This window comes from Pipistrellus kuhlii, unplaced genomic scaffold (genome assembly GCF_014108245.1).
Source record: "Pipistrellus kuhlii isolate mPipKuh1 unplaced genomic scaffold, mPipKuh1.p scaffold_m20_p_11, whole genome shotgun sequence".
NCBI classification, from domain to species: domain Eukaryota; kingdom Metazoa; phylum Chordata; class Mammalia; order Chiroptera; family Vespertilionidae; genus Pipistrellus; species Pipistrellus kuhlii.
In genome coordinates, this window is record NW_023425416.1 from 26,421,325 (window position 1) to 26,448,042 (window position 26,718).

At 39.3% G+C, this 26,718-nt stretch overlaps 1 protein-coding gene across 2 annotated transcripts in view; it reads right to left on the bottom strand.

Annotated features, from left to right (window-relative positions):
* Nucleotides 1-26,718, bottom strand: part of NCK1 (NCK adaptor protein 1) — a 64,946-nt gene that overhangs the window by 14,129 nt on the left and 24,099 nt on the right. Inside the window, exons 1-2 of one of the 2 annotated variants that reach the window (XM_036431357.2) lie at nt 20,794-20,883; nt 2,556-2,799 (exon numbers count right to left, since the gene is read on the bottom strand). In XM_036431357.2, coding sequence (XP_036287250.1) covers nt 2,556-2,781 — 226 coding nt within the window. In that variant the 5' untranslated portion in view covers nt 2,782-2,799; nt 20,794-20,883. Of the gene's footprint in view, nt 1-2,555; nt 2,800-20,793; nt 20,884-26,718 lie in introns of those variants that run through there. The other variant, XM_036431356.2, reaches the window with a different exon arrangement.

Consider the following 26,718-nt stretch of genomic DNA (forward strand, 5'->3'; position numbering starts at 1 on the left):
AAGCTTTAAGTCATACATATTTTCAACAATTGAAAATATATTCACGTATTCATTTTTTTCCTGTGTTTTCTTAACTTTCAAACAATGTCTCCATCAGCACAATTATCGCGAAACGATTTAATTATATGGGACATCTAAGTTACCAAAAAGGAGTTCAGAAATTCTGTGGAGATAAGGCTGTCTGATGCAAACACTGAATTTACATCACTATATAAGGCTAACTACAGATCACTAACTTAAAATGAATAATTAAAAAATGTTTTGGGCTTTAAAGTTTATATGCAGTAATATCTAAAATTTGGAAACTTAGCCTCTTTGCTCTATGGTATTAGTTTTTACACTATCTTTTGTTAAATACTATCACATTTGCTCTAGTCGCAGGATACCAGCATTCTTTTAAGAAATATCTATTTAGCCAAAACTGATTTGGCTCAGAGGCAGAGCGTCGGGTCTGCGGACTGAAGGGTCCCAGGTTCGATTCCGGTAAAGGGCATGTACGTTGGTTGCGGGCACATCCCTGGTGGGGGGTGTGCAGGAGGCGGCTGGTCGATGTTTCTCTCTCATCGACGTTTCTAGCTCGCTCTCTCTCTCCCTTCCTCTCTAAAAAATCCATAAAATAAAAAAATAAAATAAATAAATAAATAAAAATATCTATTTAGATGTGGTTCTAGTGCTTTTCGTGCCTTCATCACTATAAGGCACACTTTCTTCACAGAAGTTACCTTAATTATTCCCAATATCTCTATAAATGTCCAGTATTCACAAAATAATAAACATTCTTGGTTCTAACTCTGGTCTCTTTTAGCTACTCAAGGAAAATCTCTTTCTGGTTTCTTTCAATAAAAAACTAACAATGGTCTTTTTTTAAAATATATTTTATTGATTTTGTACAGAGAGGAAGGGAGAGAGATAGAGAGTTAGAGACAGCGATGAGAGAGAGTCATCGATCAGCTGCCTCTTGTACACCCCCTACTGGGGATATGCCCGCAACCAAGGTACATGCCCTTGACCAGAATCGAACCCGGGACCCTTCTGTCCCCAAGCCCACGCTCTGTCCATTGAGCCAAACCGGTTTCGGCTAACAATGGTCTTATACACAAACTTAAAATCTCAAAAAAGGTAACCTTACCACGGCAGTTCAATGTCATGGTGAAAATTCAGATTAATAACTTCATTTATTAAATTACATTTAGAATACTGGATTTTTAGTTCAGAAACTAATATTCTAATATTTTATATCTTACTTTGAATTGTGCAATAAAGTTTTGCTGCTTTATAATGGTTAAAAACAAAAAATATTTGTTTTTTATTACTGATTAAGTTAGTGTAGAATTAACAATATTGAATAAGAATTAAAAAATACAAAGAAGTTAATCAATAATATTTTATATTTGTCAGTCATGCATGCCACATTACTCCCAAACTATCTTCACTAGGAGAAATTTTACTTCCTCTTCTAGATATATCCAATGAACCCTTAAGTAATAGAATGTTTGCATGCTTGCCTGAATACAAAAAAATGAAACTCTGTCCCTCCCAATTCCTTCCTGTCAGCCAAAGAGATTTTAATTAAAAAAAAAAAAAAAAAAAAAAAAAGGCCACTCCTCATCTGGACAGATCCTATCAGCTCAGCAAGGCAAGTGTGAAGTAGGTTCCACTATGTTGGCCCTAATGAGGGCCAGTAAAAACAAACTTTACAGCTAGAAGAAGAAAGAATGGGGAAAGAAAAGAAAAACAAAATAAAAAAGATCAGCCTAATAGAAGCTAATGTACAGTAATGAATCTAATTGACTTTTACACAGTAATGAATTCACAATTTAAAATTTTTTTTATCAGCCAAGACTGGTTTGGCTCAATGGATACAGCGTCGGCTTGGGGACTGAAGGGTCCCGGGTTCGATTCCGGTCAAGGGCATGTACCTTGGTTGCGGGCATATCCCCAGTAGGGGGTGTGCAAGAGGCAGCTGATCAATGACTCTCATTGATGTTTCTAACTCTCTCTCTTCCTTCTTCTCTGTACAAAATCAATAAAATATATTTAAAAAAATTTTTTATCAACAATAATAATAAAATAATGGTTTGCTTTTAAAAGTGAAGCTCAAAGTGTAAATCATTAGATGTTTAAAATATAACAATGTGCCATGCAAAATAAACTGCCTTCATTTCAAGGTGGCAATTCTGCATCTTACTCATTTACCCCCGGTCTCATTTAGATGCAGAATTTGCCTAACTTCCTCAGGTACTCAGAGTTCAAAGAGCCCCTGCTATGTAAGTCAGTTCTGCCCCTTAGCACCACCCTGGCTTGATTTTTTTTAACTCCAGCCAGACCCAACAGAGCTAGATTCATAGAAACTTCCTACAAACACTTACGACATCCACTAGTCTCCTGATGTGAACACCTACTATAAGCCAAGTTTACCTTGTCTAGCTGAAATTCCAGTCCAGGACTTTTCTAGTCAGATCTCCCACTACTGCCAAAATTATGTACAAAGAACCAAGCTCTAACATCTACTTAAAAGAAAGTATTGTTGCTGTTTTAATACAAAAAAAACTTACCTAATGTATCCTTTAGGTTTTTTACAATAGATGCTTTCCGAGCACTGTTTTTCCTTTCCACATAGTTAGAAGGCACAAAACCTGTTTTATTCAAGGAATTTCGAACTCGCCACCAAGACTTAGAATCATCTAGAAGCCATAATCTCTCATTCTTCTTGATGTCCAGCTCTTGTTCTTGTTGGGCCACATAATCAAATTTGGCTACTACAACCACTTCTTCTGCCATCTTTCAGCAGCTTCAGCACTGTAACCACATAGAAAATATTTTTAAGGTGTAAATAATAGTAGTCTATATACTTTTCAAAAGAGATACACCTAAAAAATCTAAGAGCACTGAAAGGTTAAAAGTAAAAATATGAAAAATAATACACCAAGCAAATAAAAATCAAAACACAACTGGTGTAGCTATATTAATAACACACTAAAATACTTTGAGGCAAAACCATTACTAATGATAAAGAAATTTACTATACAGTGGTAAAAGTCTGTAATATCTATACTTATGTATTGATTAACATAGCGCCAAAATAGATTACAAGAACCACAAAAAAAAAAAATAGACATCTATGGTCACAGAGGACAATTTTTAAATTTTTTATTAAGGTATTATGTGTGTACATATCTTACCAATTCCCCCCCCACACTCCCATACATGGCCTCCCTCCCCAGAGTTTTGCGTCCATTGGTTATGCTTATATGCATGCATACAAGTCCTTCGGTTGATCTCTTATCTCCCCCATATCTCCCTCCCCTCCCCACTGTAATTTGACAGTCTATTGCTTTACTGCACAGAGGACAATTTTTAACAATACACTATCTCAGTAATAAATCAAGGAGATAAAAAAATTAGTGAAGCGAGAATAGAACTGACATCATAACTATGTAGTTTGAAATAATCTATAATAATCTATAATAATAAAAGCATAAAATGCAAATTGACCAACAGCCGAACAGCGGGACAACCTTCCAAATGAAGCCGGGACTGAGAGGGCCAAGGCAATAAAGGGCTGTGAAGGCCTACTCTTCCATGAATTTCATGCAGTGGGCCTCTAGTTCTATATAATAAAAGCATAATATGCAAATCGACTGAACAGCTTAACAGCAGGATGACCTTCTGGACAAAGCTAAGGCTGCAAGGGCAGAGGCCTACTCTTGCATGAGTTTTGTGCATTGTCCTATATATCCTATATAATAAAAGTGTAATATGCCAATCGACCAAACAGCAGAGCGACTGGTTGCTATGGCGCACTGACCACCAAGGGGTAGACATTCAACATAGGAGCTGCCCCTTGGTGGTCAGGCACTCCCACACGGGGAGCATCACTCAGCCAGAAGCCCAGCTGATGGCTGGCAAGCACAGAGGCAGTGGCAGGAGCCTTTCCTGTCTCCGCTGCAAGAAAGCAGTAAGAAGCAGCAAGAATCCCAGACTGTGAGGAGGATGTCTGTCTGCCAGCTTAGGCCCAATTCTGGGGGTATCAGGGCTAAGCTAGCAGGCAGACATCCTTGAGGAATCCTGCACTGCAAGAGGGCACAGGCCGGGCTGAGGGTTCCCCCTCCCCCCAGTGCACAAATCTCACATACCGGGCCTCTAGTAAATATATAAAAATACCAGAGGCCCGGTGCACGAATTTGTACACAGGTGGGGTCCCTCGGCCCCTTCTCCAGATCTTGAACCCTAGCCACAGAAGGATGCAGCGTTCACAAGTATACATAATGTGTGTACATATTTTGTTGGGGGGGGAGCATAAAAATTAGAATTCCCAATTTATATTTACTCACAAAGAAACAATAGAAAGGTAAAACCAAATAATGGTTATCCTGCGGGGAGAAAAGAGAGAGAACCTCAGTATGGAAACAGACCTCTCTGGGTGTACTTTTAGAAGCATCTAAATGTTTTATGTAATTATAAAGTAAAATTAAATTTACAAAAAGGAAAAATAAGGTGATCTCTAAGGAAAAAAAAAAGAAAGAAAGAAAAAAGAAACAAATTAACCTAGTTGTATATTCAGTTGATGTCATAACCACACAGAAACATATTCTGCCTTTGAGACAGCATTCTTCCTAGAACAAAGTAGATTTCATGACAAGGGAAATTACTAGGTTCATCAAGACGGCACAACAATCCTAAATGTGTAGGTACTTAACAACAGAGTTCTATATATAATACATGAAGCAAAAAGTACTAGAACTGAAGGAAGTAAACAAATCTATTAATTATTCTTGAAAACTGAAACACTAATCTCAGTAATCCACCAAAGTAGATACAAAAGCAACATAAACAAAATCTAACCAACAACTGAGTGAATCTAATTGACTTTATACAATGCTATATCCACCAGCAACACAGAAATCTTTTCAAGTGTACATGGTATTAGTCACCAATACAGATCATATTCTGAATCATAAAAACAAACTTTAAATAAATGTAAAAGGTTACATTACCCAGCATGTGATCTCTGATCATGATGAAGTTAAAGTCAGTAACAGAAAGATATCTGGAATATCTCTAAGTATTTAGAAGTTGAAAACACTTCTAAATAATATGTTGTCAGTCTTCTAAGAGAAAATTAGAATATTTTGAACAAAATGAAAATAGAAATACAACATATAAAAATTGGTTGAAATTAATTTTCTTCCAAGCAGCTAATGGACTGCTTAGAAGGAAATTTATAGCATTAAAATACTAATAAAAATGCTAGGGAAAAAAGTCCCAAATCAATAATGTAAGCTTTCACCTTTTGAAACTAAAAAAGAGCACATTAAACTCAAAGGAAACAGGAAGGATATAAAGATTAAGACCAGAAATCAGGAGACAAAAAGAGAATACTTGAAAAATTATTGAAACCGAAAGGGTTGAGAACAGGTCTCCCCAAGATATTCCACTTTGGCATGTTAATTTTGATCTGAAGGTAAATCAAGACCAGCAAGCTCATGAAAACTTTCACCTATCTCTTAAAGAATTTAAATTTGGAGCCTTTCCCACAATGAGAATCATTACAAGAAATAATTTTTATGACCTATTTATAGGGCAGGAAAAACTTTTAATTACTGAACATCTGCTCTTCTTATGGTCTTGTGAATCCCCAAAATATCTTCTCTCCTCCTTAGCCCAGAATGCCATATATACCTCATTTTAACTTTCTGTATTGGAACCCCTCATGTATGTGCAGTTTCTGAAATGTAATATACATATACAGATATATGTACATAAATGTGGATTATTTCTCATTACTCTGTCTCATGGTGACTTATTAGACTAGTGGAAAAACCTAGAAGGGTAGAGTAGGAATATCTTCCTCCCCAACAAAACCAAAAGATGGTCCTTGAAAAGATCAAGGCAATTGCTAAATCTTTAGCAAATACGATCAAGAAAAGAAAATTACCAATGTCTGTGCTGAGAAAATATCATCAAAGATCCAAAGATATTAAAAACAGAAGAGAATACTATTGCTGACTTGAATGTCTGTGTCCCTACAAATTCATGTCAAAATCCTAACCCCCATAAGGATGGAGTGCTCATGAATGGGATCAGTGCTCTTAAAAAAGAGATCCCAGAGCCCAGGCTGGGTGGCTGGGCTGGCTGAAGGGCCGTCTAGTACACCAAAAAGGTTTCAGGTTCGATTCCCAGTAAGGGGCATACAGGAGAAAACTGACTCACGTTTCTCTCTTTTTCTCTCTACCTTCCTTTTTCTATAAAATCAAAAAACATTGTTTTAAGGGCGAGTGGGAAAGAGAAAAAGAAAAGAAAAATATTCTCAGGAGAGTATTAACTAACTAACTAAATAAATAAATAACAAAGAACTTGGATAAACTGTGTTCATGTCTGAGGGTTTTGTGGAAGCTAGAACTGTGAGGATAAATTGGCTATTTGGTTACAGCTATCGGGTCTAGTAATAATTAATGTCGTTTTTAAACATTCGTTTAAAATCTTGCTTGGCATTGACTTGTATTGACATAACCTTCAAACACGTGGTATCTACAGAACGTGTGAAGTGCAATTAACAAGTTTTGCTTGAAAAGTTTGTGTTTGGTTTGGTTTTTGTTGCAAAACTAGGGCTAAGAAGATGGCGGATGAAGAGCATATTCGGCACTGCATGCTTTATGAGTTCCAATTAGGAAGAAAAGCAAGTGAGGCTGCAAAAAACATCTGTAGTGCTCTTGGTCAAGATGCAGTTAGCGCCAGAAAATGCCAGCGTTGGTTTGAGAAATTTCACGAGGGAAATTTTTTGTTAGATGACAAGAGTGGTCGAGGCCGTGTGTCCAATTTTGATCAAGAAGCTCTTCAAGCTCTTTTGGTGCAAAATTCTCAAATTACCCAACAAGAGCTTGCGACAACTTTAAATTGTTCACAAAAAACAATTTTCAATCAATTGTGTGCACTTGGCAAAGTCCAAAAGTTTGGAAAATGGGTTCCTCATGAGTTGACCTACAACAACCGTAATCAAAGAGTCACAATTTGCAGTTCGCTCCTCTCTCGTCAAAACCGTTTGCCGTTTTTAGAGCAAATTGTTACCGGAGATGAAGAATGGGTGCTGTATGTTAATTTGAAAAGGTGGCCTCAATGGTTGGACAAAAATGAGGCTCCGCAGCCCACGCCAAAACCTGACTTGCATGCGAAAAAAGTGATGTTGTGTGTTTGGTGGAATTTTAAAGGAATTCTTCATTATGAACTTTTACCATCTAATCAAACCATTACAAGTGCAGTGTATAGTGCCCAATTGGAAAGGGTAGCCCAAGCTTTAAGAGAAAAAGAACCCGCGCTGATTAATCGGAAGGGCGTAATTCCTCACCACGATAACGCACGACCGCATACTGCAAGAATCACTGCTGAAAAACTGCGCCAGTTGGAATGGGAAGTTCTCCCTCAACCTGCATATTCTCCTGATATTGCCCCTTCCGATTACCATTTGTTTCGTTCTTTGCAAAACTTTCTTCTTGGAAAAAAATTTAATAATGAAGAATGCCTCAAAAATGCATTGACCGAATTTTTTGCATCAAAATCACAAGTATTTTACAACAGAGGGATTAAAATGCTTCCTGAGCGTTGGGCACAAGTAGTAGAAAACAACGGCAACTATATTGTTGATTAAATTTTGTTGTATTGTTTAAATAAATTCGATTTTAAAAAGTATTGGAAAACGACATTAATTATTACTAGACCTAATATTACTAAGCAAAGTGTTGAAACTGCAATTTTGCTTCTCTTGGATGCTTAGAGTAAAATTTGAGAAGAGAAACAATTTAAAGATGAATTGTTAATCAAAAGGAAAGCAGAAATTTCATTTAAATTTAAAAGTTGGAAAATTCTCAACTTTCCATATTGCAAAAAAATAAGAAAATATGTTATGAGTTCTAAGGGTACGGCCAAGGGATGGGACCCTTTGATAGATTAGTTTAGGTGTGAACATTAGACTCAATCAGCCATCATAATCATGGAGAAATTAAAAATTACATGTTAATTAAAATAAAGACCTTTATTTTAAATGATAGGTCAAATAAAATGACACCCTATATTATTTACTTTTGGAAATACCACTTTGGAAACATCCACAATATGACAAAGCACAAAATAATGGCAAAGGTAGGCTGCTGTGGCTCAATGGGTTGGGCGGCGCTAAGTGCACCAAAATAATGGCAAAGGCAATCTGAACTAGCAGAAATCAGGAAGGAATAAAGGGAGATTGCTGGCCAGTCTTCCTAGATATTACAAGGTAAGACCACAGATATCCTTTAAGACAAGGAAAGAAGAACCACAAAGGCTGCCTCCTCCATTTCAAAAGGGGCCAATGCCATCAACCCAAAGATGTGGGGCCAGGAGAGCCACTGGCATGTGATTGTAGCACAGCAAGAGCTGCCTTGAGCTGCATTCAAGAAAAGCCATTGGGGAAACACAGTTAAGTATTTAATGTTTTTAAATAGAGAACATATTTGAACAGATATTTCACACACACACAAAAAAGATATCTAAATGGCATATAAGCACATGGAAAAGATTCTCAAACTCATTAGTCATTATAGGAATGAAAAATAAAACCACCAAGTGATATCACTACACAGCTATAAATGGCTTATGAAGAGAAGGGAGGTGGAGAACAATAAAAGGGGGAAAGAAAGAGGGGAGAAGAAAGATAAGAGAAATAGAGAGAGAGAGATAAGAAAACAAAAAAAAGAGGAAAAGGGCCACATGTTGACTTGACAAGCTCAGGGGAGGCCTGCGTGGCAGTCTTGCAAACTCAAGAGACCTAAAGTAACCACAAAGGATGGTCTGAAATTAAACTTTAACTTTAAAATAAGTTGTGGTGGGCAGTTACATCCTAGGCCGGTATCTTCACTGACAAGGTCAACCTTTATCTTAACTGAGCCTATTTGTCTTTTTGCATCTATGTTAACATACCCTTGAAAGGTCTGGGTAACTTGTAACTTCCTTTTTTCTGGAGCCCCTGAAGCACAAACAAATGTGCTGGGCTCCAGGGCAGATACCACAAATTATCGTGTTAATTGTTCCTGCACCCACCTAAGTATGTGTCCATCATTTTACTTTTTATCCAATCCCAGGGGTTTCCTCCCCTTTGCTTTATCCTCCTTAATCCTCCTTATAGCACCAATAAATTTCATGTATTCCACCTACATTCCTCCTTTGATTGCAAGATATAAGTACAAATGTAACCCGCCATTCTCTGGAGCATTATCTCAATTGGTTGAGGTTCTGCTACCCTTCATGTAGACAGTTTGGCTCAAATAAACTCACAAAAATTCTTTACAGGTTTCAATCGTTAATAGAAGGTGGAGAAAAGAATGTAAGGGGGAAAGAAAGAGGGGAGAGGAAAGATGGCAACAGAGATAAGGGAGGTACAAAAAAAGTACCAAGTTGCCAATGAAGATGCTAATCAACTGAAGATAATGCATTGCTGTAGGAATGCAAAAGTAGTACAGCCATAATGGGTAACAGTTTGACAGCTTCAAGTTCAACATACACTTACCATATGACACAGCAATCTCACTGAGCTAAACTCAAAAGGCTATGTATGACATTCTAGCAAAGGCAAAACTACAAAGATTAGTGGCTTTCATAGGTTAATGGAGGGGGTAAGAGTCTGACTACAAAGCATGAGAACAATTTATTTTCTTGAGAGGAGATGAAGAAACTGTTCTGCATTCAGGTTGTGGTAGTTATTAACTTAGATGCACAAGGTATGTTAACTTAGATATATAAGAACAATGGTTGCTAAAGGCAAAAACAAATCTTTTACTAAAGAAGTCATTTGCTTCTCTATGTATCTAATCTTCACACTCAAAAACATGTGAATCTTACTATATTTAAACTAAATATATAGCAGAAAACATTCATTGCACTGTCTTATACTTTAAAATGGGCCTGTTTTGACTCATGTTTGATTTTATATCATCATGCAATATAAGTCACTAAGTTTTGCAGATCTTCCAAATGTTGACATCTTATAAAATATCACTGCATTTCATGCAGTCTCTGGAAACTTGAGTGAAAATGAAAATTAACATTCCAGTATATGAAAATAGTTTTGGCCTTACAGACTTCCTAAAAAGACCTGCTAATCTAAATATGGGAATAACATCAGGACAAACACCTAAAAACATGTTCTCCCCTAACCTACTTTTACAAATTAATTAGGTGTATCTACAGATTAATGGCACTAAGTTTGTCAAATCATTTTACCAATCATATTGTGTATGACATGTAAACTATGCGTATGATAAATATCACCATTTTTGGCAAGTCAGTTGTTATATTCTGAGGAAAAAGGAACCAGCTAGTGATAGAAAAAATTCTAAAGGGAAATCTCTCAGGCAAGTACAAATACAATTTTATAGTCTGCTGTACTTTGACATATAACTTGACAATTTCCTGTTTCTGATAAAAATCAGCAGTGTGACAATACCCAAGTGACTAACTCCGGAAGTTTGGTTGGGCTATAGATCTCTCAGTAAACAATTAAGAGGGAAAAATCCCCAAATAACTGACTTCAATATTCTGTAAGTAATGCAAAAAGACAAGGCAATTCAAATGTGATTTTACTCTACCCAATGTATTATACCTTACCATTTTGTCAAGTTATTTTAATTGTTAAACACTCTGATTAATGAAACAACACAGACAAGCATCTCCCATCGTGGGGAAATTTAAAATTACATGCTAGTCTGAAACAAGAACTACTTAAAATAAAGGCGTTTATTTTAAACAATGGGTCAAATAAAATGCCACCCTATGTTATTCACTTTTGGAAATATCACTTGGAAACATCCCCAATATGAAAAAGCACAAAATAATGACAAAGGCAAAAGTTATTAAATAGTTATTACAGATGAAGAACACACTGAGTTAAGGCCTGAGAATAACTATAGGCACATCAAGCAAAAATCCTGCTCTCAAAAAATATCAACTATAATTCTATTTCAACAACTTATTTCATGCCTTAGGTATTACTCCCTATATGATTACTTTGTCAGGCATCATAAAATTTTACTTATTACCCTCTCTGAATTAAAATGTCACGTAGTGCTAAGAGTTCTACTACAAAAGTAATAGTAAGTCTAGTACCCATCTGACTCCATATACCGTGTTTCGCCGAAAATAAGACATCCTCCAAAAATAAGATCTACTTACAGATTTCCTTCTGAGTGAAATATAAGGGCCCCTATGCTCTGTCTCAGAATGCTATTGCTAAACATGAGAGATTTGGTCCACTAATTCTGAAAGAAATGGAGTCACAAGAAATTGACCAGGAAATTCGGGAATTGGATTGTTATGATGATGTTCCAGAAGATGATGACATGATTGTCACTGAATAAATGAGTAAATTCTTGATACTGTAGGATTCACAGTTTGTCTGGTTTGTGTTGTCAACTACCAGACTACAGTACCGTATACAGGTAATAAATTTCCTTTATTTTCATTTAACAATAAATGTGTACCGTATTCTTCTTCATGGAAAAATAAGACATCCCCTGAAAATAAGACCTAGCGCATCTTTGGGAGCAAAAATTAATATAAGACACTGTCTTATTTTCGGGGAAACAGGGTAGTTATTAGTGTTATTGATTATATTCCCTTACATATAATTTTAAAATTGTGATAAAATACCTATTATGTGCTGAATTCCACCCCACCCCCAAAATTTAGATACTAAAGTCCCATCCTCTAGTACCTCAGACTATAACTACATTTGGAGTTAAGTTCTTTAAAGAAGTAATTAAAATAAAATAGGTGGACCCTAATCAAGTATGACTAGCGTCATTATAACAGCTAATTTAGTTTGGCCAGAGTGGCTCAGTTGGCTGAACATTGCCCTATGCACCAAAAGACTGCCACAGGTCAATTCCCAGTTAGGGCACATAGCTAGATGGTGGGTTCGATCCCTAGTAGGGGCATGTATGGAAGGCAACCTATAAGTCTCTCATGTATCTCCCCTCCCCCCCATACACACACCCTTCGCTTCCTCTAAGCATGTCCTCAGGTGAGGTTTAAAAATCATCTATATATACTAAGAGTCCGACTGTCCAACCGGTTGCCATGATGCACACTTACCATCAGGGGGCAGACGCTCAACGCAGGAACTGCCGTGACACACACTGGCCATTTAAAAATAAACAGCATCATGGACCTGACACCAAAAAATGAACACAGCCTCCCCTAAGTGGGACACAGGCACCACAACCACCCTGGAGTGGCACCCCACCAAATTGCAGCTAACACTGCCAAGAGCCCAATGGAGCAAAATGTGGCCAATAGGCCAGCCCATCCAGTCCACCCAGCCCAGCCCAGAAACGAATGCTTTGGGCGCCAGATAATTATGTCACAGCAAATGCCCGGCTTCGTCTCCCTAGTGACTAGCCTCCTTGGACTTTCTTCAGCCCAGGTATCTAACTTGCTTTATAGCCAGGTGCAAACATTTTACACTTTAACCAAATGTCTGTGAAGCATTTTCCTGTACCTCATCTCATTTGATCCTCATAGAAGTCCTGGAGTAGGTAGATAGGAGACTCGGTGGAATCCTATTTTTTTTATATTAGCCAGAAAACAAAGATTTAGAAAGCTTAGAAACTTGATCCAACTGTAAAGAAGAAATGGTGAAACTTGAAAATGACTTTAGGTTTTCTCACTGCTCAGAATATAATCAAACACTGCTACAGTTAAATATTTTACCCTTTGTTTTCCCTGCATGATCTACAATAATAATCTTCATCTTGATATTTACTGCTGTGTTGCTGACAAATACCTGAAAGAGAAGTTAGAGTGCTTCACTGGGCTGGAAAAACTTTTAGCTAAATCAGAAAGCAAGTCTAATTAAGCAAGTTATATATATATATATATATATATATATATATATATATATATATATATATATATATATATAAAGGCTAAGTTGACTCCCATATGCGCAATGCATAAAAAGCTCTCACTGGCGCCAATCGCATGCGTGTGTTTCGATCTGTCATTGTCAATAGTGAATTTGATTGTCACTTCTATTATAGAAAAAGGGCAAATAGTGCCAGAAGCCAGTTCTAACATGTCATAATTGCAAGAGTTTCATCAAAAGGTTGATGGAATTTGGGGACTCAATAAGAGCTGAGTCATATATGTTATTACCTGTTGGGAATGGCTGAAGGGATTTCCCCCAAACCTGTATAGGATGATTGTTTGCTGCCAGACAGCTCAGGGCATCTTAATCTACATGTTATTGCCTTCTGTTGGCCAAACACCTGAACAGCCATAGGCTATTCCCCGATCTGGCAATGCTTCTGTACAAAAACCTACCCTTTGAAGTGTGTATCTCCACCTTGCCTTAGGACAATTTGTGTTAATAAAAAGCAAGGGGTCCTGAGACAAGGAGAACTTGATTTTCTTCAGCCAGGCTCCTCTGACCCCCAATGGCTTTCAAAATTATCTTTCATCTTTGGACTCTTACTTAATCTACGCACAGCCTTTTCAGGTTCCAGAACCCTTCTAGGTGCCGGATCAAGATCCACCGGCGATAGAGGACACCCCAACGTTCGGCAGAATAGTGATAATTAAATTACTTCTTCTAATTAATTTCCTTTCAATGTCCATGCACTGGGACACTAGTAATAAAATAAGAAGAGCCAATTTTGGCGCAGACATGCTCCATTTGAAAACTATATGAAGACAATGGGAGAAGACAACCATCTACAAGCTAAGGAGAGGCCTCAGAAGAAACAACTGTGATAATAACTTGATCTTTGACAGACTCAAGCCTCCAGAATTTTGAGACAATAAATTTCTGTTGTTTAAACCACTCAGTCTGTGATACTTTGCTATGGCAGCCTTAGCTAAGTAAGCCACATAAAATGTATCATCTAAACCATTTTTAAGTGTACAGTTATGTGGCATCAAATATATTTACAATGTTGATCAACAAGTATAACCATCCATTGCTAGAACAATTTTCATCTTGCAAAACTCTATACCCAGTAAAAATTACACTCATATACAGCTAAACTGGTAGTGTTAGCTAGATATCAATGAGGGAAAGGAAGCAAAAAGAGTCAGAAATTGGTGAGCATATTCAGCTGGGAAACAGAGGCTGTTGGCTTCACCAGGAAGCTAGAGCTCAGGGAACCACCAGTCCATTTGCAGATCACTTGGGGGAAGGGAAAGAACAAAAGGGCAGATAAACACATATGCAGTAAAGTCAAAATGGTGCAGGGGGCATAGTTGACCCTGAAGACCTGTCAGTCTTACATGGGAAAGGGATCATTCCTCAGTGGATGGACCCTATCAGAAGCCCAGGAAGATTTGAGAAGCTGACTGGCTATTCTGAATAAACTCCTGGTTAAAACCCCGGGAGAACAAAGCTCTCTCACCTGGGACTGTAACTGCACTCGCCCTGTGTGGTCTCTTCTTCCTGGGAGCGTGCGACCCTGTGGGTCTAGTGGCCACCTGGAGCCTGAGAAAGGCCATGCAGGCCCCAAATGAAGCAGAAACTCTGGACATTGGCCTTTGCCTTTGCCCTGATACTCAGTTGGACTTTTTCCATGGTGGGATGAAGGAAATGGGACATTGGAAAGCCAGAAGAACTCTTTTGATATTGCATCACAAATAAACCACCTTGCCACATTACAATCAAATCACTGATTTTTACCAAGCTTTTACTCAGAAACATGTTTACCCATTTTCTTTTGAGACCCTACTATATGCCAGGCACAGTATGAGCTATCCAACTCATAAAGCTAAAGCTGTCATGAAAGAGCTTCCAGGCTAGTGGGGAAAGTTTTGTTTCTTTGCTAATATTTTGCTAGAGGTCCAGTGCACAAAATTGGTGCATGGGGTAAGGGGGGGGGGGGGGGAGCACATGTACCTCAGCCCAGCCTGTACCCTTTCCATTCTGGGACCCCTCAGAGAATGTCTGTCGGTTTAGGCCCGATCCCAGAGGGATCGGGTAAACCCGGCAGTCAGACATCCCTCTCACAATCTGGGACTGCTGGCTCCTAACTGCCTGATTGACCCTAACTGCTTCTGCCTGCCAGCCTGATCACCCTCTAACAGCTCCCCTGCTTGGCCATATTATCACCTAAATGCTCCCCTGCCGGCCTGATCTCACCCCCAACTGCCCGCCTCTGCTGGCCAATTTGGTTCTGATTGGTTGGTTTCTATGCCAATCAGTGTCTTTGGTCATATCAATGGGGCTGGATATGAAAGGCGGGGGTGATCAGCAGCCCTGGTAGAGGCCTGGAGAGAAAGAAAGAGGCAAGTGCTGGTCAACAGCTGCCACAGAGGCTACGGATCAGACCCTGCTTCTTTCTTTAGGCCTCTCTCTGGGTCTGATTCGCAGCTCCCTCAGTAGTCAGTGCTGGGTCGCCACGGCAACCCAGTGCTGACTGCAGGACTGACTTCTGATTGATGGAGCCTTCAGTCGTTGTGGATGTGACATACCCAGGGTTCTTTAATGCAAACTTACTCTGCTCCCATTAACATCACAAACTATGCTAACTGCATCTATAAACTGAGTTAAATGTGATGCTTCTGTTTATATATTTAACTACCTCTGACTGGACTAATAAAACAACCTGTCTTTTCACTTTATAAAGTCTTACTTAGTCTTCAGCCTTAACTGATTTGGCTCAGTGGATAGAGCGTCAGCCTGTGGACTGAAGGGTCCCAGGTTCAATCCCAGTCAAGGGCACATGCCCAGATTGCAGGCTGGATTCCCAGTAGGGGGCAGTCAATGATTCTCTCCCATCACTGATGTTTCTCTCTCTCTCTCTCTCTCTCTCTCTTTTCCTTCCTCTCTCTGAAATCAACAAAAACATATTTTAAAAAAAGGAGAATGGTAATCAGCCAGACATGAGTTATTATTCTTTTTTTTTTCTTTTTATTAAGGTATTATATGTATACATATCTTACCAATCCCCCCCACCCCTGGATACGTGCCCTCCCTCCCCAAAGTTTTGCGTCCATTGGTTATGCTTATATGCATGCATACGAGTCCTTCGGTTGATCTCTTATCTCCCCCATATCTCCCTACCCTCCCCACTGAAATTTGACAGTCTGTTTGTTGCTTTATTGTCTCTGTATCTTTTTGGTCATCAGTTTATAATGTTCATTATTACCCATAAATGAGTGAGATCATGTAGTATTTTTCTTACATTGACTGGCTTATTTCACTCAGCATAATGTTCTCCAATTCCATCCAGGTTGCTGCAAATGATAAGAATTCCTTCTTTTTTATGGCAGCATAGTATTCCATTGTGTAGATGTACCATTGTTTTTTGATCCAATCATCTGCTGATGGGCACCTAGGCTGTTTCCAAATCCTAGCTATTGTAAATTGTGCTGCTATGAACGCATGGGATGCATATATCCTTTTTTTGATATCCTTTTGATTGGTGTTTCTAGATTCTTAGGATATATTCCTAGGAGTGGGATTACTGGGTCAAATGGGAGTTCCACTTTCAGTTTTTTGAGGAAACTCCATACTGTTCTCCACAGTGGTTGCACCAGTCTGCATTCCCACCAGCAGTGCATGAGGGTTCCTTTTTTCTCCGCATCCTCACCAGCACGTCTTTTGTTGACTTGTTGATGATAGTCATTCTGACAGGTGTGAGATGGTACCGCATTGTCATTTTGATTTGCAACTCTCGGATAATTAGTGACTTTGAGCATGTTTTCATGTGCCTCTAGGCTGAGTTATTATTTTTAAAGTGAAGCAATGCTCCATAGGTTCTTGCAAACTTTGATTACTGCACACTGAGGGCTAGGTCTTAAACAATAGCAATCTAGCGTCCTCCAGTTATCCCTAATCTGGAAGGCTGAGAGGTGCCTCTTAGTACTATCTGACATTTTAAGCCATGTTCATATATTACTTGCAAGAGTTTGCACTTAGGAGTGAATGCCTCCTTCAATTTTGTAACCTAAGCAACTTGTCTGTCTCACCCTAGTCCAAGTCATGCTTCAAATGCCCCTGTAAGTAAAATATGCTTATGATACATTTAATTTACTTTCTTAACTTCATAATTCTGTACTAGACACTGTTCTTCCATTAGCTATGACTCTGGGAATGTCCTATCAACCTTCCGGAAACTCCATGTTCTTATCTGTAAAGCAAGGGAACTGAATCAGATACAATCAAAAAGTCTTTTTTGAGTGCCAAAACTATTATCTAAGTTCCTTCTTAAATTTTCTGAACTAAACAAAGTCAGATTTGTATTGTGTTTTCTAAGTATTTTCATTACAAGAGATGGCAAAAGTAGGTTTACAGGTACAATACAAATAGTCTTCTAAATATATAAAAGGTTAATATGCAAAGTGACCCCTCAGGAGTTTAACCAGGAGTTCTATCACTTGCTACAGAGTGTGCTGATCATCAGGGAGAGGCACAGAATGAAGAAAGGCTCCAGCCGGCAGCTGGAAGGCCCCAAACAGCCTTGATTGCAAGCCAGCCCTAGGAACCCTACTCATGCACAATTTTGTGCACTGGGCCTCTAGTTAATAAATAACAATATAAGAATAAACTTGTATTTTATATACTAACAACTATAAGCCTACTTTTGCCAAACCCTGTATATTACCACTATTCCAATCATTTTTTAAAAATATAATTTTATTGATTTCAGAGAGGAAAAGAGATAGAAATATCAATAATGAGAGAGTCAATGATCAGCTGCCTGAGGCACACTTCCTACTAGGTACTTGAGCCTGCAACCTGGGCATGTGCCCTGACTGGAAATCAAACCATGACTGTCTGGTTTATAGGTCAAAGCTCAACCATTGAGCCACACCTACTGGGCAATCCTTATTCTTTTACATTCTACCTAGCGTCCCAGTGCATGGATTCATACACATTGAAAGGAAATTAGAAAAAAATATTTCACTATCGCTATTTGCCCTTTTTCTTTTTTTTTTTTAAATACATTTTATTGATTTTTTTACAGAGAGGAAGGGAGAGATAGAAAGCTAGAAATGTCAATGAGAGAAACATCGACCAGTTGCCTCTTGCACACCCCCTACCGGGGATTTGCCCACAACCAATGTACATGCCCTTGACCGGAATCGAACCTGGGACCTTTCAGTCCACAGACCAACGCTCTACCGCTGAGCCAAACTGGTTTCGGCCGCCCTTTTTCTATAATAGAAGTGTCAACCAAATTCACTATTGACAATGACAGATCGAAACACACGCATGCGATTGGCGCCAGTGAGAGCTTTTTATGCATTGCATATATGGGAGTCAACTTAGCCTTTTTACATATATATATATACATATACATACATATATACACACACACACACACACACACACACACACATATATATATAGAACAAACTTGCTTAATTAGACTTGCTTTCTGATTTAGCTAAAACTTGTTCCAGCCCAGTGAAGCACTCTAACTTCTCTTTCAGGTATTTGTCAGCAACACAGCAGTAAATATCAAGATGAAGATTATTATTGTAGATCATGCAGGGAAAACAAAGGGTAAAATATTTAACTGTAGCAGTGTTTGATTATATTCTGAGCAGTGAGAAAACCTAAAGTCATTTTCAAGTTTCACCATTTCTTCTTTACAGTTGGATCAAGTTTCTAAGCTTTCTAAATCTTTGTTTTCTGGCTAATATAAAAAAAATAGGATTCCACCGAGTCTCCTATCTACCTACTCTAGGACTTCTATGAGGATCAAATGAGATGAGGTACAGGAAAATGCTTCACAGACATTTGGTTAAAGTGCAAAATGTTTGCACCTGGCTATAAAGCAAGTTAGGTACCTGGGCTGAAGAAAGTCCAAGGAGGCTAGTCACTAGGGAGAGGAAGCCGGGCATTTGCTATGTGACATAATTATCTGGCGCCCACAGCAACCGTTTCTGGGTTGGGCTGTGGGCTGCATTTTGAGCCATGGGGTCTTGGCAGTATTGGCTGCAATTTGGTGGGATGTCACTCCAGGGGGGTGGCAGGGCCTGTGTCCCACTTAGGGGAGGTTGAGTGTTCATTTTTTGGTGTCAGGTCCATGGTGCTGTTTATTTTTAAGTGGCCAGTGTGCATCGAGGCAGCTCCTACATTAAGCGTCTGCCCCCTGGTGGTCAGTGTGTGTCACAGCTATTGGTGGGTCGGACAAATGGACCCTTAGCTTTTTATATACATAGATTACTATGTCTCTCAAAAGTGTCACTCAAGTTGTACATATTCTCAAAAGAATACACAGATATCAGGAAACAATGGAACTACCATTTCCCCATACTGTACAGTATAAGTAAGGTTAAAATTATGTCATCACTTTTAGCAACCATATTATCCTGATACACCAAACTGTGGTCACCTGAAATCTCAGACATACTTAACACTATAGGCCTGATGCATGAAAGTCATACAAGAGTAGGCCTTCCTTCCCCAGGCTTCCGGCTCCAGCTTCTCTCTGGCTACTGGGACCCAGGCTTCCCTCTCAGCCTTGGCTTCATCTAGAAGGTCGTCCCAAAGGACGTTTAGTCTAATTAGCATATTACACTTTTATTATTATAGATGACTTTAACCATAACATTTGAATATTTTTCATATTAAATGCTGCCCTTAATTTTTTTTTTTTTTTAATCTTCACCTGAGGATGTTTTCTTTCCATTAATTTTTTTTATTTAGAGTGTCAGAGAAAGGGAAAGACAGAGAGAAACACATCAATTTGTTTGCCTCCTGCATGAGACCCAACCAGGGCCAGGGCCAGGGAAGAGCCTGCAATTGAGGTACATGCCCTTGACTGGATTCGAACCTGGAATCATTTGGTCCACTGGCTGCCGCTGTAACCACTGAGTCAAACCAGCTAGGACTGCCCTTAATTCTAATGCTTTTTCTCATGCCCTCCATGTGCTTATGTAATTTTCATTCAAAAACAGTTTTAGGACATAACCACTTAGCCCTATTAAAGTTTATTGTGCCTCCCATTACCCCCCCCCCCTCCCGCCCCTCATTATCCTTTTGGCCTATGCCTACAATAAGACCTATTGGAATTACAGAAAACCAATACACTAGTACTTAAAAACTCCTATATATAAAAATGTGTTCTAAATTGTAAAGCATTGTGCTTGTCTACTCCTTAAGTACCTCACACACTTAATAACTTTCCCTGCAGTTTCTGCCTCTGTGTTTTATAACTCAGTAAATAGTACCACTATTAATCCAGTTATCTGAATTTATGAAATCTGCTCAGTCAACCCCCACATCTCAAGTCATTTAGATGAAGTATAAGAAATTTCTGAGAAAATGTACCTCTTGCTGTTGGCCTCTCCTCTGATTTTAGCTGTATTCATTTCCTACTGCTGTGTAACAAATTGCCACAAATTTAGTGGTTTAAAAAACAAATTTAACTGCAATTGGAAAATTAATTTTAAAAAAACAAACTTATTATCTTAAAGTACTAGCAAGAAGGTTGAAACAGGATTTACAGAGCTAAAATCAAAGTCTGTATTCCCTCAGGAGGCTCTAGGGGCAAACCCATTCTATGCTAATTCCTCAGCTCCCAGCCATTATCATCATAACCTCAGCTTCCATTGCCACTTCTCTTTCTTACACTCCTGCCTCCCTCTTATGAGATTCCTTGATTACACTGGGCCCAGGGATAGAAAATCCAGGAAAATACAGAGTCCTTTTTGCCATAGGTTAACTTATTCACACTTATAGAAGACTAAACTGGAGACCATCTTTCTATCTACCACGATAACTAATGGTTCCAGGTAGATCTGACTAAATTTCTCCATACTACTCACTGTGATTCTTTTGCTTTCTGCTCTGGGACTTCCTGAGGCAATGAAAATGAGATACCACTGGGAACACAATTGGCAGATTCTCATGTGTAGCTGTAAGTGGGGGAGGGAAGGGGAAAGAATTTATACCACACCGAGGAAACTGTCAACTGATGGGGGAACAAGAGCAGATGAGTAGAAAATGTGAGACTAGCTGAGACCGGTTTGGCTCAATGGATAGAGCGTTGGCTTGGGGACTGAAAGGTCCCGGGTTCGATTCCGGTCAAGGGCATGTACATGGGTTGCGGGCACATCTCCGGTAGGGGGTGTGCAGGAGGCAGCTGATCTATGATTCTCTCTCATCGATGTTTCTAACTCTGTATCCCTCTCCCTTCCTCTCTGTAAAAAATCAATAAAATATATTTAAAAAAAGAAAAAAAAGAAAAGAAAATGTGAGACTATTTAGATCCGCAGAAGTTCCCACTGGAATTGAGCCCTAGTTGCAACAGCAGTAACTCAATAAGAGTCTTATATTGGCTTTTCTTCTTATATTCACTCTGGTCCTTCACTCTTTGTTCCCTAAAATTATCCACAAATAAATTACCTGCACACAAGTCCATCCTTGCTTTTTGACTGTACTTTAGGGTAGAGGGTGAGGAGGATAACTGGTAAGACAATCAGATAAAGAGTTTTACACACAGAAAAAAGAAACACAATGACTTAACAAAATGAAAGCTATATACATAATAGGGTATCTAGTCTTGATGCTATAACATATAACTTCAGGTCAAATCTCTTCTCTAAGTTTTATCAACTATAAAATGAACAGCTTGACTCCCATTATTATCTATAGTTCCTTTCACCTGTAAACTCTTATAGCATATAAACATCATTATGGATTGATGAAAAGGGACAGCAGAAAGGCAGAATAGTGAGATTATCACCAGCCAAGGAAATTGTTGAACTAAGCCAGTCAGAAAGTGAAAAGATTTGGATTTGAAAAGCCATGGAAAAATTAAAACCCTCACACACTCTTGGAGGAAATGTAAAATGGTATAGCCACTTTGGAAAACAGTTCAGCAGTTCCTTCAAAAGGTCAAACATAGTTACCATATAACCCAGGTATGTATTACCATTCCTAGCAATATACCAAGAGAAATTAAAACATATCTACATATATAAAAGGCTAATCTGTAAAGTGTCCCCTTAGGAGTTTGATCACTTGGTATGACATGCACTGACCACCAGGGGGTAGCGCAGAACAAAGGAAGGCCCCAGCCAGCATCTGGAAGGCCCTGATTGGCCCTGATCACCCTGATCACCGGCCAGGCCTAGGGACCCTACCTGTACATAAATTTCATACACTAGACCTCTAGCACAGGCAGTCCTCAGGTTGCATCAGACTGGATGTACATCATTTCATAATTATGTCGCCATCTTCCATTTATATGTAAAAAAAAAAAGTGCCATTACTTTGATGTATGTACATATGTGCTTTATGTTTTTTTATTATTTATTTACCACAAGTAAAGGTCAGCAATTGTTATCTTTCTTTTACATTTTTTTTTACTGTTTCAATTCATTTATGCGATGTATGTGCTCCATGAGAGTGACATAGGTGCTTATGTAAGTGGGTTCCAACTTAAGGCGAAAATCACGTTACATCGCGCTGTAAGAAAAGATCTCCGACGTAACCTGAGGACCTACTGTATTCACATAAAAACATAAAATGAAGTTGAACCTGTACACTATATGCCTCCCCCCCAAAAAAAACCTAAAATTACTCAAAGACCAAAACTATAAAACTCTTAGAAGAAAACAAGGCAAAAGCTTCATGGCATTTCTTAGATATGACACCAAAAGCATAAGCATGAAAAGAAAAAATAGATAAACTGGACTTCATCAAAATTAAACTCCTGTGCACCAAAGAACACAATCGGGAAATGTGAGATAATAGTTGCAATATATCTGATAAAGAATTGATATCCAGAATATATAATCTTTACAACAAAACAACAAAAAACAAACAACCCAATTAAACAATATGCAAAAGATCTGAATAGACAGTTCTCCAAATAAGACATACAAATGGCCAAGAAGCACAAGAAGAGATGTTCAACATCACTGTTGTTAGAAAAAAGCAACTCAAACCACAGATAACACCTCACACTCAATTAGGATAGTTATTAAAAAAAAGTATTGAGGAAGACGTAGAGCAAACAGACGTAGAGCACCTTGTGCAGTGCTGGTAAATGTAAAGTGGTGCAGCCACCTTGGAAAACAGACAGTTTCTCAAAAATTTAAAAATAGAATTACGTACCACATGACTTAGTAATTCTACTTCTAGGTCCACACTCAAAAGAAATTAAAGCAGAATTTTGAATGGACATTTGTACACCCAAATTCAGAGTAACAATATTCACAAAAGAAAAATATTAGAAGCTACCGAAGTATCCATCAAAAACTACACAGGTAGCCTACACCGGTTTGGCTCAGTGGATAGAGCGTCGGCCGGACTGAAGGGTCTCAGGTTTGATTCTGGTCAAGGGCATGTACCTTGGTTGCCGGCACATCCCCAGTATGGGGTGTGCAGGAGGCAGCTGATCAATGTTTCTCTCTCATGGATGTTTCTAACTCTCTATCCCTCCTCCCTTCCTCTCTGTAAAAAATCAACAAAATATATATATTTTAAAAATACATAGGGTAGCTCGGTTGGTGTGGCTCAGTGGTTGAGCATCAAGCTATGAACCAGGAAGTCACAATTCGATTCCCAGTCAGGGCATATGTCAGGATTGCGGGCTCAATCCCCATTGAAGGGGGGAAGGGTGTGTGCAGGAAGCAGACAATCAATGATTCTCTCTCCTTGATGTTTCCCTCTCCTTCCTCTCTGAAATCAGTTAAAAAGATATTAACTGGGTTCGACCTGCTTTAAAATGAACCATTCCTGAGTTAAGCCCTTTATTTCATATACTAAGGGGAGATTCATCTCTGTCATTCCCACGTTGCTTGACAGAGGAAGCCAAGAGAGTCTTACATAAAGGTGAGGATGCCTTAACTTCGGTATAACATACTAGAATTGATTACTCCCTTCCCTTAATTTGCCATAGGTTTTAATTTTCCATACGACACATATACCCACTGGGGTCATTCTATTGATCGCCTCTTTGCTGTAATGTAAAAGGCTACCCCATTTTCTCTTGCCCAGTCCTCCCATGCTCTGCAACATCAAAATGCTGGTGCCTTATGCAAACAATTGTCTTTCTCGGGAGCAGGCTTGTCAAATTGTTAAGCAGTGCTCTCAGGGTGTAATTCATTGCCTTGAGCATTGTTGGGGGTCAATCTTAGGGGTAGTAAGCTTAATCAAATCTGGCAAATGGATGTCACCCACATACCAGAATTTGGTAAGCACAGATGAGTACGTGTTAATATAGAAACCTGCTGCTGCTTTATCTTTGCAACTCCCCAAACGAGAGTGCCAAGCATGTAATTAATCATTGCCTAGCTGCCTTTGCGGTACTAGGTCCTCCCTTAGAGCTAAAGACAAACAATGGACCCGCATATGCTAGTTCTGCTTTTCAACATTTTTGTCAACATTTTTTTTTTTTTTTAATAAGTTTTTATTGTTCATATTATTACAAATGTTCCCTTTTCCCCCCCCACCAATGCTCTCCTCCACCAGGTTCCCACCCCACCCTCTGCCCTTTCCCCTCTCCCCATTGTCCTCATCCATAGGTGCACAGTTTATGTTCAGTCTCTTCCCACGCCCCCTTCTCCCCTTTCCCCCAAGAATCGTCAGTTCACTCCCCTTCCATACCTCTGATTCTATTATATTCAACAGTTAATATTGTTCATCAGATTTTTTTAATTTCCTTGGTTATTAGATTCACTTGTTGATAGTTACGTATTTGTTGTTCATAATTTTTATCTTTGTTTACTTTCTCTTCTGAAAGAACCCCCTTCAGCAATTCATATAATTCTGGTTTGGCGGTGATGAACTCCTTTAGCTTTTTTTTATTAGTGAAGCTCTTTATCTGGCCTTCAATTCTGAGTGATAGCTTTGCTGGGTAGATTATCTTTGGCTGTAGGTTCTTGCTATTCATCACCTTGAATATTTCTTGCCATTCCCTTCTGGCCTGCATGGTTTCTGTTGAGAAGTCAGCTGACAATCGTATAGATGCTCCTTTATAGGTTACTACCTTCTTTGCTCTTGCTTCTTTTAATATTCTCTCTTTGTCTTTTGCTCTTGGAATTTTAATAATGATGTGTCTCGGTGTGGTCCTCTTTGGATTCCTTTTGTTTGGAGTTCTGTGCGCTTCCTGGACTTGTAAGTCTAATTCTTTCACCAGGTGGGGGAAGTTTTCTGTCACTATTTCTTTCAATATGTTTTCGATATCTTGCTCTCTCTCATCTTCTGGGACCCCCATAATTCTGATGTTGGTTCGCTTGAAGTTGTCCCAGAGGTTTCTTACATTATCTTCAATTTTCTGGATTCTTTTGCCTTCTAGCTTCTGTGGAGGAGTGTCTTCTGGCTCTTTATGTTCCAAATCTTTGACTTGATTCTTACGATCTTCCCTTCTGTTTTTAGGACTCTGTAAAATATTTTTTATTTCAGACAATGTATTCTTTATTTCTTGTTGATCCCTTATCATTTCTTGTTGACTCCTTATTAATTCTAGTTGATCTCTTTTCATATCCTCATAGGCCTTATCCATCTTTTCTAGGAAATTCTTGAAAAACATTGTAAGTGTATATTTGAACTCTATATCCAGATGCTTTTTGTCCTCCATTTCTTTCGTTTGTGATCTGTTTTGTTGTCGCATTTCGCAGTTACAGATGGGGCGGGGTTTCAGGGTGGAGCCTGCAGCTTTGGCTTCCGTCAGCCCCGCCCTATTCGGGTCCTTCAGTGCTCGCTGCCGGCACCTCTGAGAGAAAGGTGCCCTCGATTTTCGCCTGCTGCCAAACAGTCTATGCTCTCCCACAATGAGCCCGGTATTGGGGTTCAGTTCAGTTGGAAGTGGAGTTGGAGGTGGCCTTCAGAGCAGTCTGGAGCCCCAGTCTCCTTCCCGTCAGGGCAATCCCGCGGCACAGCCGACCGTCCCTTCTCTGCACGCACTGTGTGCTCCTCCGGGACCTCCTTTTGCCTCTCCCGGGGTTCTGCCTTACAGCCCGGCTCCCTGTGGCTGAGCCTGGGTCCCCGGGGTCTGGCCTAGAACTGGGGTTCAGAGCAGTCGGGGGCCCAGCACAGTCGGAGTTTTGTCTCCTTTCCGCTCGGGAACGCCCGCCAGGCACTCGGGCTCCCTCCTCTCCGGCTCCGTCCTCTCCGCGAGCCGCGTCTCCGTACCTTGGGCTTTTCCAGCTCCTCCGAGCCTCCTTCTGGTTTTCTCCTTGCTTCTCGCTGTAGAATTTCCAGTCAGTCAACCTTCCTGTAGTTCTGGGCAATGTCCGTTTTATATTTTAGTTGTATTTTATTGAAATTGTTGTGTGCGGCTGCGGCTAGTTGTTCACCTGGGCGCAGCCATCTTGGATCCTCTTTTGTCAACAATATTGACATAAAATTTCAATTTTATTTTATTACAAAACTTGTGTCCCTTACAACCCTCAAGGTCAAACAATAGTGGAAAGAGCAAATCGTACTCTTAAAATGCTACTAAACCAGAAAGGGGGCGGTGGATGTTATGTGTCACCTCAAAACAAACTCAAACATGTTCTCTATACTTTAAGTTTTTGAATTGTGATGCAGAGGGTTGTACAACGGCCGCCTCTACCAACTTAGCCCGGTGGCACAAACCAGACAAGAGTTTTACCAGATCTAATAATAATGTGGCAAAGAGGTTGTGTTCGTATCTTTCCAGAAGGAGCAGTGAAGCCAATTTGGGTGCCAGAGAGTTACGTGTGTCAACACAATGAACCCAGAGAAGCTCCTTGTCCCATCATTCAAAAGACTGAGAG